The sequence below is a fragment of the Cydia fagiglandana genome, chromosome 11 (assembly GCF_963556715.1).
Source record: "Cydia fagiglandana chromosome 11, ilCydFagi1.1, whole genome shotgun sequence".
NCBI classification, from domain to species: Eukaryota; Metazoa; Arthropoda; class Insecta; order Lepidoptera; family Tortricidae; genus Cydia; species Cydia fagiglandana.
The window spans coordinates 4,060,696-4,075,146 of NC_085942.1; the positions used below are offsets into that span (position 1 = coordinate 4,060,696).

Below are 14,451 nucleotides of genomic sequence, written 5' to 3' on the forward strand. Positions count from 1 at the left end.
GCATCTGGCATATTTTTTAGCAAAATTTAGTTTAAGCCAAGTTTGCACCAACTTAGCAGCAACAATATGCGCCATCGCCTTGTGTGGTTCATATTTTCATATGAATTTTGACTTTTGTGGGTTTGACGTCGACGGACTATAAATGTAGAACTTTTTAATAAATTCAGTTAAATTGAATTCTGACTTTTTCGTGGATTGACGTATTTGAGTTCCGTTTTGCAGATTTGATCAGTCATTCAATCAATTCAATTTAATCAGGTTCGGCGAAAAATGTCCCATCTGGACTGGCCTTCACTGATCTTGTAGGTATGTACGTACACATAAAGGGTCTAGCCGCAATCCCATAGTGAAACTGCCCCTGGCTGAAATGCATACCTTTCTTAGGCGCGTTTATTTGCCTTATTATAAGATAACATTTTACCAAATCCCCTTGGTTTGGCAAAAATATTTTTTTTTTTAAATCGTTTTTTTTTTAGCTAAACTAGTGGTCCTATTGTTTTGAAATTTGGATGTTACCTGCACCTTATGGTAGTTCATTTAAAAAAAATCAAGATTGTAACTTGTTTATAAAGGCTTAAAAAAATATTTTTAATTTTTAAAACTTTTTTTTTAATACTTGTGAGATAGCGACAACCTCAATTTTTTGTTATTTAATGCAGAATATACTATTGCATAAAATATATTTTTTGTAAAAAAATCAATTTGTGGCAACAAGGTAAAAATCTCTTACTAATGCATACAGGCCGTCCTTCTTACGTACTTTAGTAGTTGTTTTTCACATTATTTGTAAATGTGATTTATAAGTTATGGAGTAAAAAAAATATTTATATTTTTTTTCATAATTTTTCTAGTATTTTTTTAAATTACACCTGAAAAATTCTTTAAAAAAAAATATTTTTTTTAAGAATTTTAAAATAATTAAAAATATATTTTTAAGCCTTTATAAACAAGTTACAATCTTGATTTTTTTAAAATGATCTACCATAAGGTGCATGTAACATCCAAATTTCAAAACAGTAGAACTAATAGTTTAGCTTAAAAAAAAAAAGATTTTTGAAAAAAAATTTTTTTTTGCCAAACCAACGGGATTCTAGGCTTGAAATTTGGTAAAATGATATCTTTTAATAAGGCAAATAAACGCGCCTAAGAAAGGTATACATTTCAGCCAGGGGCAGTTTCACTATGGGATTGCGGCTAGACCCTTTAGCCAAATCTCTGTTTTGCTATTTTGCTGGGATGGGACAGCAGTTGGCATTTTAGTCATAGCTGAGGGCCTACCACGAACGTCGATAACGAAAATTCGAGCAATTACCTCTTTTACTCCTTTTAAGGCGTATAATTAGATTGATTAGAGTTTGTTGCTGGATATTTTCGATTTTCGATGTTCGCGGTTATACGCATGAAACGGAGAAGCTTTGATCTCATTTGAGCTCAATTGGTCAATAATAAGGCTGGCTCCAGACGCACGGAATTTTCCGTACGGAATGACAGGTGCAAACGAGACATAGTTATGTGCAGTGGCGTAGCTAGGGGGGACGGGGACGGCGGGGGCGGTCCGCCCCGGGTGCCACCCATTTAGGGGTGACACCCGATCGTGAACATCAGTAGTACCACCTATAAAAAACGTAAAATCATGTAAAATGAAAGCGATGGAGCAAATGCTGAGCTATTTAACATAAATTACAATTACTCTTTTAAAATATATTTTACAATTTTGATTGAATTTTAGGGTGACACCCACAATTTCCGCACCGGGTGCCACCCATGCTCGCTACGCCACTGGTTATGTGTATAGCGACGTCCCGTTCACATCTGACCGTCCGGAAACCGAATGAAAATTCCGTGCGTCTGCGGCCAGACTATATTGCCAAACAACAGCAGACTCATAACCGTCGTAACTATAGTCTGTTAAGCCATTTCCGCTAGTACACAAAAGCGGCAAATTAAAAAAAACCGGCCAAGTGCGAGTCGGACTCGCGTTCCAAGGGTTTCGTATATTACACAATTTTTAACAATGTATTTTTTATGTGAAACGTGAGTGAAATCTCTTTAAAAAATCCGTAGGGGTCGGATCAAAAACTGTAATTAAGTCCGACTCACGCTTGACTGTAAATTTCTAATAGGTTTTCCTGTCATCTGTAGGTATAGACCTATTTTTTTATTTTTTTTATGTTACGTATTCTTTTTCAAAATTTTAGACCTAGTAGTTTCGGAGATAAAGGGGGGGGGGAATGGTCATTTTTTGCCTATTTTCTTGAATAACTTCTAAACTGTTAATTCAAAAATTATAAAAAAATATATTTGAGATCCTTACAATAAGTTCTTTCATTTGATATGTAACATGGTATAGTTTGAAAATTTTTATTTTTTCATTTTTTCATTTACCCCCCAAAAGTGGCCCCCATGTTTAAAATTCATGTTTACGTTACATGTATTTGGGTCACAGATTTACATATGTGTACCAAATTTCAACTTGATTGGTCCAGTAGTTCCGGAGAAAATCGGCTGTGACAGACGGCCAGACAGACAGACAGACAGATGCACGAGTGATCCTATAAGGGTTTCGTTTTTTCCTTTTGAGGTACGGAACCCTAAAAAATAGGTGCGAAGGATTATCATTCCATAGAAAATTTTAATCTCGAGCCTTTTTCTACTGACAAAGTACTGTGTTTTTTACTGAATACTTTTAGACACCATATTATTTTGTGTCTATTTTCAAGTGACATTTTAGCATTTTTTTAGCATATTTCAAAAAATTTTGGCATAATTTTAGCATATCTAGACATTAGTCTAGCATTTTTTCAAAATCCAAGGTGGCAACACTGGAATGCAGTTATTTCAAAAAATTGATAGATGAGGTTGAGGTTGTTTGTTAGTTAGTTTCTATTCTAATTTTGTTTTAGTTTTTTTCAGGTCAGTAATGGGTAAGTTATACAATCAATTCTTTAATATTTTACTTTGCATTTGTGAGATATTTTACTTTGGTTTGTGGTAAAAGTGGCTTAGTCAAATCTGTTTGTTGTTTGGTTTTAGATACAAGCTTCGATTTAGTGGCTCTACTGAAGCAGCAACCAACTACGAAGAAGAGCCATAAAATAAGGCCTACGCAGTTTGTGAGCGTAGCCGGAGGGGTACTGTCTAACATTTAATTAGTGATTGTTTAGTTATTCCCCAGTATTCTTAAAAATATAAAAATGCATGCGGTAGGTGAACAGGGTCTCTTTACTCGTCTGAATTTTGTGTAATTTTGAACACTCATTCGTTAACAAATATGTGAAAATGTAGAATATTATTTAACCACTTACATTATTTATATTTATTAGGTACACAAAGTTCAGACCCAAAGTATGTTTGCATCAGTAACTTTTGATTGCTATCCGTCTTTAATAGTTTAAAACTGATTTGCAGGTCCAAAAGAGATTGGAGACCAATATCAAGAATAGAAAGAGCAGTCGCTTCTCTGTATTTGACAGAATCAGAAATATCACAAAATGCGAGAGCCCCAAGGCACAAAATCTTTCCGATGCCCAGCAGAAAGCACTGCACAGAAAACAACAGTTGGAGAAATGGAAGGAAGAGAAGGACAAGAAGAAAAAGGAGGCTGCAGCACAGAAAAAGAAGCCATTTGTTGCCGGAGTGTCTCAGAGAAAGACGTTTGGGCCTCCACCACCTCCCCCTAAGCCAATGCCGAGTTCATCAGGACGAGTCACAAGGTCCCAAGCGCGTCAAAAGACTGAATCAAAGCCCTCAAATGCAAAAACAAAATCCTTTGCACCAAGTAATGCCGCTTTCAAACCTTCTATCTTCTTAAACACTGAAGTTCCCACCCTGGCACCTATAAACAAAAAAAAAGCCAGTAAACCGAAATCTAACATAACTTTTGAACCTGTGCTACCCAAAAATTTGCAGAAAGAGACCAAGACCACCCGAACAACAAGAGCCAGACCAGTCGCAAATAAACCAGTAGTAGATAACATGAAAAAGCCATATGAAAAAACCAAACCCAAAATGCCAGTCAAACCACCACCACTGAAACAACAGATGTTCCAAAGCAGTTCGTCCAGCAGTGATATGGAACAGCCCAGTAAACAAAGAAGTAAGCCAAGCCGAAAATCTGTTATTAAAACTCAGGAAAAACCAGTGCCAATGGCACAAACCTCTGACTCCCAGGATTCAGCCTGCAACATGCAAGAGACTGCATCTATGTCATCCGTAGATTCACAATTGTCATCCCAAGACTCACAAGATGCTGTAATGTCCCAAGACACAGCATCAATGTCATCACAAGATGAACTAAGTACTCCCAGGAACAAGGTCCCTAAGAGTGAGTCTAGTTCTGAAGAGAAGCTTCGTTCTCCAAAGGCGGTTGATGTGCCGCTGACTCCGGAACAGATTGCGGAAGAGGCTAAGAATATCAGTCCGTGCGTCACTATGTCACGAGGAAAGGATAATGCCAGGAAAGAGATGAAGAAAAAACTGGAAGAAGGTATGTTTTTTAAAACCTTTTATTAAGTAGGTCTGGTCCCGTTTTCTTATATAAATTGTTTTGAAATGGACGACACTACAATATTGCCACTTTTTTATTCCTACTCTTTTTTGCCAAGCTGTAAAATAAAAATTCTTAAAGTTCAAATTTCTTCAATTTTTTCTCGCCATTTATCAACTTTTTCCCGCCGTGTACGGATTCACTACATCTGTAGTGGCGAGTGGTGTAAAATGAAATTGTTTATATGCCTTAATTTAATTAATTATAACTTAATTAATCACGCCCAGGACCCTATTATAACTTAATTAATCACGCCCAGGACTGTTGGATGAGGATAACAGCAACATGGAAAGCGTGAACCACTTCCGTCGCCAGCTGAACTCTGAGATCGCTCGCATTACTGCCATGTGCGAGACTTGGGACCAGATCTTTGCTCAGACTGTACTGCCGGAGCCTGTCCAGGTTCGCTCTCACTCTTATCCTTAATTAATCACGCCCAGGACTGTTGGATGAAGACAACAGCAACATGGAAAGCGTGAACCACTTCCGTCGCCAGCTGAACTCTGAGATCGCTAGCATTACTGCCATGTGCGAGACTTGGGACCAGATCTTTGCTCAGACTGTACTGCCGGAGCCTATCCAGGTTTGTCTTACTTTTATCCTTAAAGCACAAAATCAGCAGGAATGTAATGTAATGCTACTATTAATTGTTTTTAAATATTATTGAGCTCGTGACATGATCGAAATGTCACTCCAAAAAAAAATGGCTTGTGTAAAATTACCGAAATATTTCCTATAGTTCGGTAATTCATAGCAACACATATACGAGGCCTCAGCTGAGTCACAAAGATGTAGATAAATAATTACTGTTCTTGCTTTAAAGATTAGAAGAATTCATTTCAATCTATTTAGACTTCCTTTCATAGATTTCAATCTTTATATCCTATCCCCCTTATTCATAAAACTTTACGGGCCTGATTTAGTTAAATTATGATTCATCCCTTTCTGACAAATACATAAGTCAAAATGACAGATAAAGACAAACTATTCATAGCTAATTCAGGCCAATAACGTTTATGAATAATGCTATATGAAGTTTTCAAATAGTTTCCAAAGCTTTGTGTAATATTTCTGCACCTAGCACATCCAGCACATTTATGGCAGGGCTACACTCTTACAACATCTGATACAATCTTAATACCCTGGCCACACACTCGACGAGTGGTACTGGTATGGGAAGTAGTGAGGGAAATATGCAGGGCAGTATGGCGGCTGGTGACGAGTATGTCGGCCACACTACGTCTCTACCTACTTCCCATGCCTGTCTACCCGAGGCATTGCTGCCGAGGCAAGTCTCCACTGACCGAGCTGCTTCGCGAGGCAATTTCCTCACGAGGCGGCTCGTTCTGTGTGAAGGCATAATAGCTAAGCTTACGTAACCTCTCTTAGTTTTCGAAATGAATTATTAGACCCAATTAGTCAGTGTCTTAGTCGGAGTTCTCGTCAGCAGTGTGACTAAATTCTTCTAGTAGCTATAAAACACCTTTATAGTCCGCTACTTCCCATGCCCCTCGTCGAGGATGTGGCCGGGGTATAATAACTATAGGTTCTTTATTCCAGGAGTTAGTGTTAACAGCAGTAGGGCAGGCGCGGCTGCTGATGTCGCAGAAGATGCAGCAGTTCGCGGGGCTGGTGGAGCGCTGCGCGCGGCCCGCGCCCGGCGCCGCGCTCGTCACGCCGGCCGACCTGCACGGCTTCTGGGACATGGTGTTCATGCAGGTGAGCCCAGGAGTTAGTTAATAGGTGGGTCCACACAGAACGAGCCGCCTCGCGAGGAAATTGCCTCGCGAAGCAGCTCGGTCTATCCGCCCGAGACAATACGACCGAGGCACGTCTCCACTGACCGAGCTGCTTCGCGAGGCAATTTTCTCGCGAGGCGGCTCATTATGTGTGGGCCCGCCTAATAGTGCTTAAAGTAAGTAAGTAACACTTTATTAGTTACAAAGACTTTCTTGGTTTTCGTAATTAGTTAGACACTATTACTCAGTGTCTAGTTGGAGGCGATTGGCGAGTAGCGATATGCGAGTATATTGCCGCAAGTGAATATTTCTCTTATAAAAAGATCCTGGCACATGGCCACCTACATGCTAAATATGTTGGGATAATATTGACGTTTTTAACAAGTTTTTATTAGGTCGACCTGTATGTAACTATGTAATGGAATCTAATCGTCATGAAAATTGGCAGCTGTGTGTAGTTCTGATGACAATACAATAATATGGTACTGTCAAACTGATCTGATGATGGCCATAGGAACTCTGTGATGAAACAACGCAACCTAATTGTGTTAGGGGTTTTTAGAATTGTCTCGATGAGTATTAGTTGTCTGACTTGTCTGTCTTAAGAAAAGTACAGTCAGCGATAAGAGCTTCTACCAAAAATAAAATTTTTGCCAAAAACTTATTTAATTATATTTTTTAAAATAATTAAATTCTACACAGGTAGAAAATGTGGACATGCGCTTCAAGAATCTCGAAGAGTTACGGTTACGGGACTGGATCGAGGAGCAAAAGCCAGTGGCCAAGAAAGTGGTCGCCAAGCCGGCGGCCAAGAAAGTAGCTGCCAAGCCCACTGGAGGGCCCAGCCGACTCAGGGAGATGATTGCTGGTGAGTCAAATTGTAATCTTTACAAGTTTACATCGTGACTATAGGAGCGCTGTCAGGCGCTGTGGCCTAGTCATAAGCAGTCGAGCTCGTAAAAACTACTTTAATGTAATACTTTTAAACGAGCAATTCTTGTTTATTTATATAATTATTATATATATTTCGGGGATCTCGGAAACGGTTCTAACGATTTCGAGGAAATTTTCTATATGGAGGTTATCGAGGGCGAAAAATCGATCTAGCTAGAGTTTGAGTTTTTATATGTTTTCCGAGCAAAGCTTGGTCTCCCAGATATTAGGTTTTAAATACTCAACGTGTATCGATTTTTTTAGCATTAGAAATAAGGTAAACAATCTTGATGTGTCTTTTAATTGAAAAACACATTTTAAAAATAAATTACGGCAAATATAAATATGTAACAATTATGAGTCTAATACGAATTTTTCAAAAGCGTTTTTCAATTAAATGACGTCAAGATCGCTTACCTTCTTGCAAGTTCTTTCTAATACTAAAAAAAAACCGGGCAAGTGCGAGTCGGACTCGCGCACGAAGGGTTCCGTACCACAATGAAAAAAAAAACGGAAAAAAATGCAAAAAGAAACGGTCACCCATCCAAGTACTGACCACGCCCGACGTTGCTTGACTTTGGTCAAAAATCACGTTTGTTGTATGGGAGCCCCATTTAAATCTTTATTTTATTCTGTTTTTAGTATTTGTTGTTATAGCGGCAACAGAACTACATCATCTGTGAAAATTTCAACTGTCTAGCTATCACGGTTCGTGAGATACAGCCTGGTAACAGACAGACGGACGGACGGACGGACAGCGAAGTCTTAGTAATAGGGTCCCGTTTTACCTTTTGGGTACGGAACCCTAAATAGGGTCCCGTTTTACCTTTTGGGTACGGAACCCTAAAAAACGAACTATAGCTATAAACATAAAGTTCAACATTATCAATCAGATCTTAGAACGAATTATCTTACTACCTGCTAGCAAAAATTTACAGCAGTTATTGCATCACATACATTCTTTATTCGAATTTTCAGCCGCAAGAAAAGCAAAGAAGGACCAAGAATCTCAATCCGAAACCTCGGAATCGGAGAAATCTGAGCCAACAACATCCCCTGAAACCAGAACATTTGAGGCCGGTTTCTTCAAAATCAGCTCCCCGATGAAGCGAGGGTCTCCGGCCCCGGGCACACCCAACAACAGGCCTAGTTTGCTGAAAACTGTACTCTCCAGTGAAGCCAAGAAATCTGTGTCTAAGGTAAGCAACACACTTAAACTTTCGTCGCAGAATAAGTAATATTAGTACTCTAAGAATAAGTAGTAGTAGTAGATCTTTCGTCTTTAAGCAAACGAATGACTTTGAATCCAGTCGACTTGTGGAACTCGATATCAGACGGGATGAGCTGAAGGCCCGCCCACCAGCGGCTATTAGGTATTACGTCAATGGTGTGCTTTCCTGCCCGTCATGCGCACGGGTCTTCGCAAATAAAATCGGCTACGCGAGCCACATGCGAGCACACGAACGTATACAACAACGGAGCTGAAACAGTCGCCGTGGTCGAAACCGGCCGGGAGAGAGTATAATATTAGTACTACCATACAGAAAATAAACTTCCTACAAAACCGAAATATGACGGCGATTCAGGGACGAATTATGCTGTCCCTTTCCAATGTATGGCACTATTCCTTTCGGCTATTTTTGCTTTACAGTTTGATTTAACAGTCTACTCTCTAGTCTCAGTCTAGTCTACAAAGTAAAAATACTAAGTTATTTATGAACAATTGCTCTACATATTTAAAATGGCCGAAGACTATAGTCTGTATCTTTAGGTATTTAAATAAACATCAAACAATTTGTACATTTTCGGGTAGTTATAACATTTATTGATTAACCGACCAATTACAAAACCGCTTGGATCAATCACAACGACCTGACTTTAACCTACATTATTTGATCGTGTAATGTTTTCATCTACCCTCAACTGGCTTAACGAGCCATTTGATAGTAAATTTTGTTTACTTTTATTTAAATACCTAAAGATACAGAGTATATACTCTGTCACCATTTCAGCCTATATACGTCCCACTGCTGAGCACAGGTCTCCTCTCATGCGCGAGAGGGCTTGGGCTATAGTCCCCACGCTAGCCCAATGCGGATTGGGGACTTCACATACACCTTTGAATTTCTTCGCAGATGTATGCAGGTTTCCTCACGATGTTTTCCTTCACCGAAAAGCTAGTGGTAAATATCAAATGATATTTCGTACATAAGTTCCGAAAAACTCATTGGTACGAGCCAGGATTTGAACCCGCGACCTCCGGACCACTGCTTCTATATACTCTAAGCAATTTGATTTAATAGTCGATTTGAAAAGGTGGTATCAAAAATAAGACCCATTTTGCGTATGTTATCCAGGACTCGACGTCGTTCGCCATGCTGCGAGCATCGTTGATGAGCAAGAACGTGGACATCGAAGGCGTGTCCCCTCTCATGGTAAGTGTTGTTGAATATTCTGTTGGTGTATATGTTACGGGCAATTTGATAAGCAGTAGGGCTACCGCCAATACCGAAAATCGTCAATTGCGAGGATTTTTCTCTGTCACTCTAATTACGCCTTCATTGGAGTAAAAGAGGAAGATCCTCGCAATTTGCGAGTTTCGGTTTTCGCGGTAGCCGCTCAGGGCCGTCTTAAACTATGCTGGGGCCCCTGGGCACATAAGAATTTGGGACCCACTTGGAAAGTAAAGAAAGCGAATTAAATCAACATTGTTTTATTATGATCTTCTATTTATTATGGGTAATCAAATATACTGTTACTGTCTGTCCTTCGCGGAACTAACACATTCAGTGCCGAAAACCCGACTATCGAATGACCACATTTCCTCCTACTTCATGCTACCATCACCCCATGTCCAGACCCCCCCCCCCTAATTTGAAATGACGTAATTTATGAATAACCCCTAAGAGCAAGTGCTCTGGCGACTGCTTGGCAACCCTGGGCTATATATATTAATAATCCTGGTTCTCTTGAGGATCTCATCATCAGTAACTTAATTTCGCAGAGAAACTCGAATATTCAACTGATTATTTCAAACTAATTTCAGCAAACCCCAACCATCACCCCGGTGAACCTCTACGCAACCCCGGCGCGCAGCATCCTGAAGCAGAACCCCGTCAGCAGCAAGAAACCGGACAAACTCAAGACCGTGCTGTTCCACGACGAACCCTCCAGCCCCACGTCTTACACCAGCTGTGAGAAGGAGACAGAAGTAGAGACGGGGATAGCGCCGTTGCCGGCCGAGGACAAGGAGAATGCAGCTACGCCGAAACAAACTTCGACAAGAAAATCAAGGTTAGTTTAAAATACTAGAATAACATTATATAAGCTATAAAACAGTGCTTTTCCAAGGCCAAGCTTCCAGCCCCTCGTCTTACACCAGCTGTGAGAAGGAGACAGAAGTGATAGAGACAGAGATAGCGCCGTTGCCGGCCGAGGACAAGGAGAATGCAGCTACGCCGAAATAAGCTTCGACAAGAAAATCAAGGTTAGTTTAAAATAACTAGAATAACATTATATAAACTACAAAACAGTGCTTTACCAAGGCCAAGCTTCCTGTCCCGCGTCTTACACCAGCTGTGAGAAGGAGACAGAAGTAGAGACGGGGATAGCGCCGTTGCCGGCCGAGGACAAGGAGAATACAGCTATTACGCCGAAACAAGCTTCCACAAGAAAGTCAAGGTTAGTTTAAAATACTAGAATAACATTATATAAGCTACAAAACAGTGCTTTTCCAAGGCCCAGCTTCCAGTCCCGCGTCTTATACCAGCTGTGAGAAGGAGACGGAAGTAGAAACGGGGATAGCGCCGTTGCCGGCCGAGGACAAGGAGAATGCAGCTACGCCGAAACAAACTTCGACAAGAAAATCAAGGTTAGTTTAAAATAACTAGAATAACATTATATAAGCTACAAAACAGTGCTTTTCCAAGGCCAAGCTTCCTGTCCTGCGTCTTACACCAGCTGTGAGAAGGAGACAGAAGTAGAGACAGGGATAGCGCCGTTGCCGGCCGAGGACAAGGAGAATGCAGCTACACTGAGAGAAAAAATATCACCAGGAATTAAAAAACAGTTCTGTACTGGGGGAAAAAAATGAAGTTTTAGTAATAATTATGGACGTTTCACTATTTCTGTAAAGTTTATTTATTTCTACAAACAGCTCAGTAATCCCAAATATAATTTCAACAAACAGATAATAGAAATTGCAAGAACTAATAGAAATTGCAAAAGTCAATTTGTTCCTATTAGTTAACTCTCCTTGTCCCCGGATTAAGTTTATTTTTGTAATTCTAAGTGTGTTTTTGTTGTACTTTTCTCTCAGTGTACGCCGAAACAAGATTCCTCGAGAAAATCAAGGTTAGTTTAAAATACTAGAATAACATTATATAAGCTGCTAGAGTGCTTTACCAAGGCCAAGCTTTCAGTCCCGCGTCTTGCATTCAGCTGTGAGAAGGAGACGGAAGTAGAGACGGGGATAGCGCCGTTGCCGGCCGAGGACAAGGAGAATGCAGCTACGCCGAAACAAGCTTCGACAAGAAAATCAAGGTTAGTTTCAAATACTAGAATAACATTATATAAGCTGCTAGAGTGCTTTACCAAGGCCAAGCATTCAGTCCCGCGTCTTGCATTCAGCTGTGAGAAAGAGACAGAAGTAGAGACGGGGATAGCGCCGTTGCCGGCCGAGGACAAGGAGAATACAGCTACGCCGAAACAAGCTTCCTCGAGAAAGTCTAGGTTAGTTCAAGAATTACATTAAACAGCACGGTCACGTTCTAACAAGTATGTAAGTGGGAAAGTGACGGGCATAGTAACAATCGATAAAAATGGAACCATGCTACATTCTATATAGCCTCCGGTCCTTGGGTACAACGGTTATTAAAACGATATTATCTTTCTTTTTTTGCTACTAAATGTCCCGTAGTTCGGTGTGCCTCTTGGCATAGGCCTCCTCCAATTAACCTTCTCCACTGCGTCCAAATTATTGTAATGTAAACTAAAGCTAAAATATGTATATTCATTATCTTTGTATTAAACTAATTCCAATTTAATTTCAATTCAATCTGATAATCAGTAAGTCTCGTCAGGCGTGGCTCACTCCGCGATTTCGTCGCTTTGCTACAGGTAGCTAAAAGTACGTCCGTTCCACACCAATTTTGGTGGCTAGAAATAAGCCGCGCGTGGCGTTGTCGCCACCTAGCGGTCATATGCATGTCCTGATAGTAACAGACGCGTTTTGTTAGAGAGTGAGTCTTCTGTGCCACTGTACTCTGTCTTCTGCAACTCTGGACCAGTAAGGCCCCAAGGTTAAACGGACTTCATCCACCCATCTTGTTTTTGGATGTCTTTGTTTTCTACTTCCGTCTGAATTATTATTATTTAAGTTTTATTTATTTTTTCAGGCTATCTAGACAAAACGCCGAAGAGGAGCCCAGCCCGGCCATGACCCGCAGCCGCCGCAAGAGCGCACAAACCCCCCTAGTAGAGACCGAGGTAGAAAAGAAACGCACCACGAGGAAGAGCGCACAGACCCCTTTAGAAGAGTCCGACGCCAATGTAGAAAAACGCTCTACAAGGAAGAAGGCTCAGACCCCTTTAGTAGAGTCCGACGCTAATGTGGAGAAAAAACGCTCTACAAGGAAGAAGGATGTTCAGGCGCAGGAAACTGAGACGCCTAAGCGGTCGACGCGGAGACGAAAGAGCGCTGTAGCTGTGTAAAACCTCTTCTGGTAGGCTTGGATAATGACTAGTTCAATGATATAAAATGTAGACAAAAGAATACTAAGATATGTAAAATATTCTAGCCACAGTTTAGTTATAGTTAGTTTTTTTTACCATTAGAAAGAAGGTAAGCGATCTTTACATGTCTTTTAATTGAAAAACGCTTTTTAAAAATCAGTAACTATTACTTATGAAAGCAGACGAATATAAATGATCGTATTAGATTCATAATTGTTACATATTTGCCGTGACTTATTTAAAAAAAGTGTTTTTCAATTAAAAGATTGTTTACCTTTTTTCTAATGTTATAAAAACGAACTATAGCTGACTTTGATGGTGCTTTACGGTTCTGAATATAATGCTGTAACGAAGTGGTCGCCATAGAGGAAACAGTAACCTTATCTTAGTTCACATATTTATATACGCAAGCGCTATTTGTGAACATAGTTACAAAGCCTATGGCACCATAAAGTTAAGGGGTCCACAGGTGAACAGTTCGTCGGACAATATCAACCTGTCAGTTGTTCGGAAGCGGAACTTGTCACCTTATAAAGCAAATGTTTATAAGGTGACAAGTTATAAGTGCTTAAGGTGATAAGTGCTTATTATAAAGCAAAAGATAGTGCTACCATCTATCGTTCTCGTCGGTACGTTTCCTAGTGCCATCTTGTGGGCTACATCGGAAGCATAAAGGACACCATTACGCCTCGCGCCAAAAATCTAACCGCTCCTATGCTGCCCCCTATATTTCATGCACGGGGCCTATTGCGTTTAACTGACAGGCTGATATCGTCCGGCGAACTGGTAATCTGTGGGCCCCTTTAGTCGAGATATTAAAAATTAACAAAATTAAATTTTTTATCCAGTTGAATAAAAGCCTAAATAAATGTACAGCCAGCTTGTATAATGACTGCCAGAGGGGCCAAATATACCGGAACACATAATTTTTATGGTGACAAATAATGTGTCACGATATATTTGGTCACTTTGCCCATTTCATTTTTGTCTACAATGTTATCTTAGTTGTTTTAGTATTCATTTGCCTAACTATGGCTCAAACGGAGATGTGTTGAAGTGCTTATAAGAATTAGACCCTATCACTTGGTAATAAGGTTCACGAAGCCATTCGACTGTCTCTGATGTTACATATAAACAGATGTAGCTGTATAATTATTTTCCATCGTATTTTCACGGAAATGTACGAACGTGTCTTGCTATTTCAGTCAGTCTCGGTACAAACAATACTGAGGTTGACTGAAGTAGCATGACAAATACGGACGTTTCCGAGAAAATACGATGGAAAACAATTATGCACTAACTATACCTGTACTCCTAGTTATAAAGGTTTGGTTTTAATTTTTAAAACCGTCAGACCTTATCGATACATGTATATGTTTGCGATTTGGTAATAGCTTTACGATACATATTTAGTTTACAGACATTTTGGAATTTCTAAATCATGGTATAATTTTAATTTTTTAATTTTTATTGGTATTAACCATACACTGTCACTTACAT

General features: G+C 39.9%; 1 protein-coding gene across 1 annotated transcript; it reads left to right on the forward strand.

Moving 5' to 3' along the window:
* The first annotated feature begins 2,836 nt into the window (after nucleotides 1-2,836).
* LOC134668634 (disks large-associated protein 5) lies at nucleotides 2,837-12,962 on the forward strand. Its single transcript, XM_063526075.1, has 14 exons — nucleotides 2,837-2,924; nucleotides 3,034-3,131; nucleotides 3,409-4,486; nucleotides 4,806-4,948; nucleotides 6,107-6,265; nucleotides 6,988-7,153; nucleotides 8,197-8,417; nucleotides 9,576-9,653; nucleotides 10,265-10,512; nucleotides 10,795-10,899; nucleotides 10,988-11,089; nucleotides 11,659-11,760; nucleotides 11,848-11,949; nucleotides 12,615-12,962. The coding sequence occupies exons 1-14, from the start codon at nucleotides 2,921-2,923 to the stop codon at nucleotides 12,928-12,930; spliced, it is 2,922 nt and encodes a 973-aa protein (XP_063382145.1). The 5' UTR covers nucleotides 2,837-2,920; the 3' UTR covers nucleotides 12,931-12,962.
* The last annotated feature ends 1,489 nt before the right edge of the window (nucleotides 12,963-14,451 follow it).

Excerpts from the sequence above, each read along its gene's own strand:
- LOC134668634 (XM_063526075.1), top strand. Across the intron at positions 3,132-3,408 it reads TTGTGAGCGTAGCCGGAGGG|GTCCAAAAGAGATTGGAGAC; the intron begins GTACTGTCTAAC and ends ACTGATTTGCAG. Across the intron at positions 9,654-10,264 it reads AAGGCGTGTCCCCTCTCATG|CAAACCCCAACCATCACCCC; the intron begins GTAAGTGTTGTT and ends AACTAATTTCAG.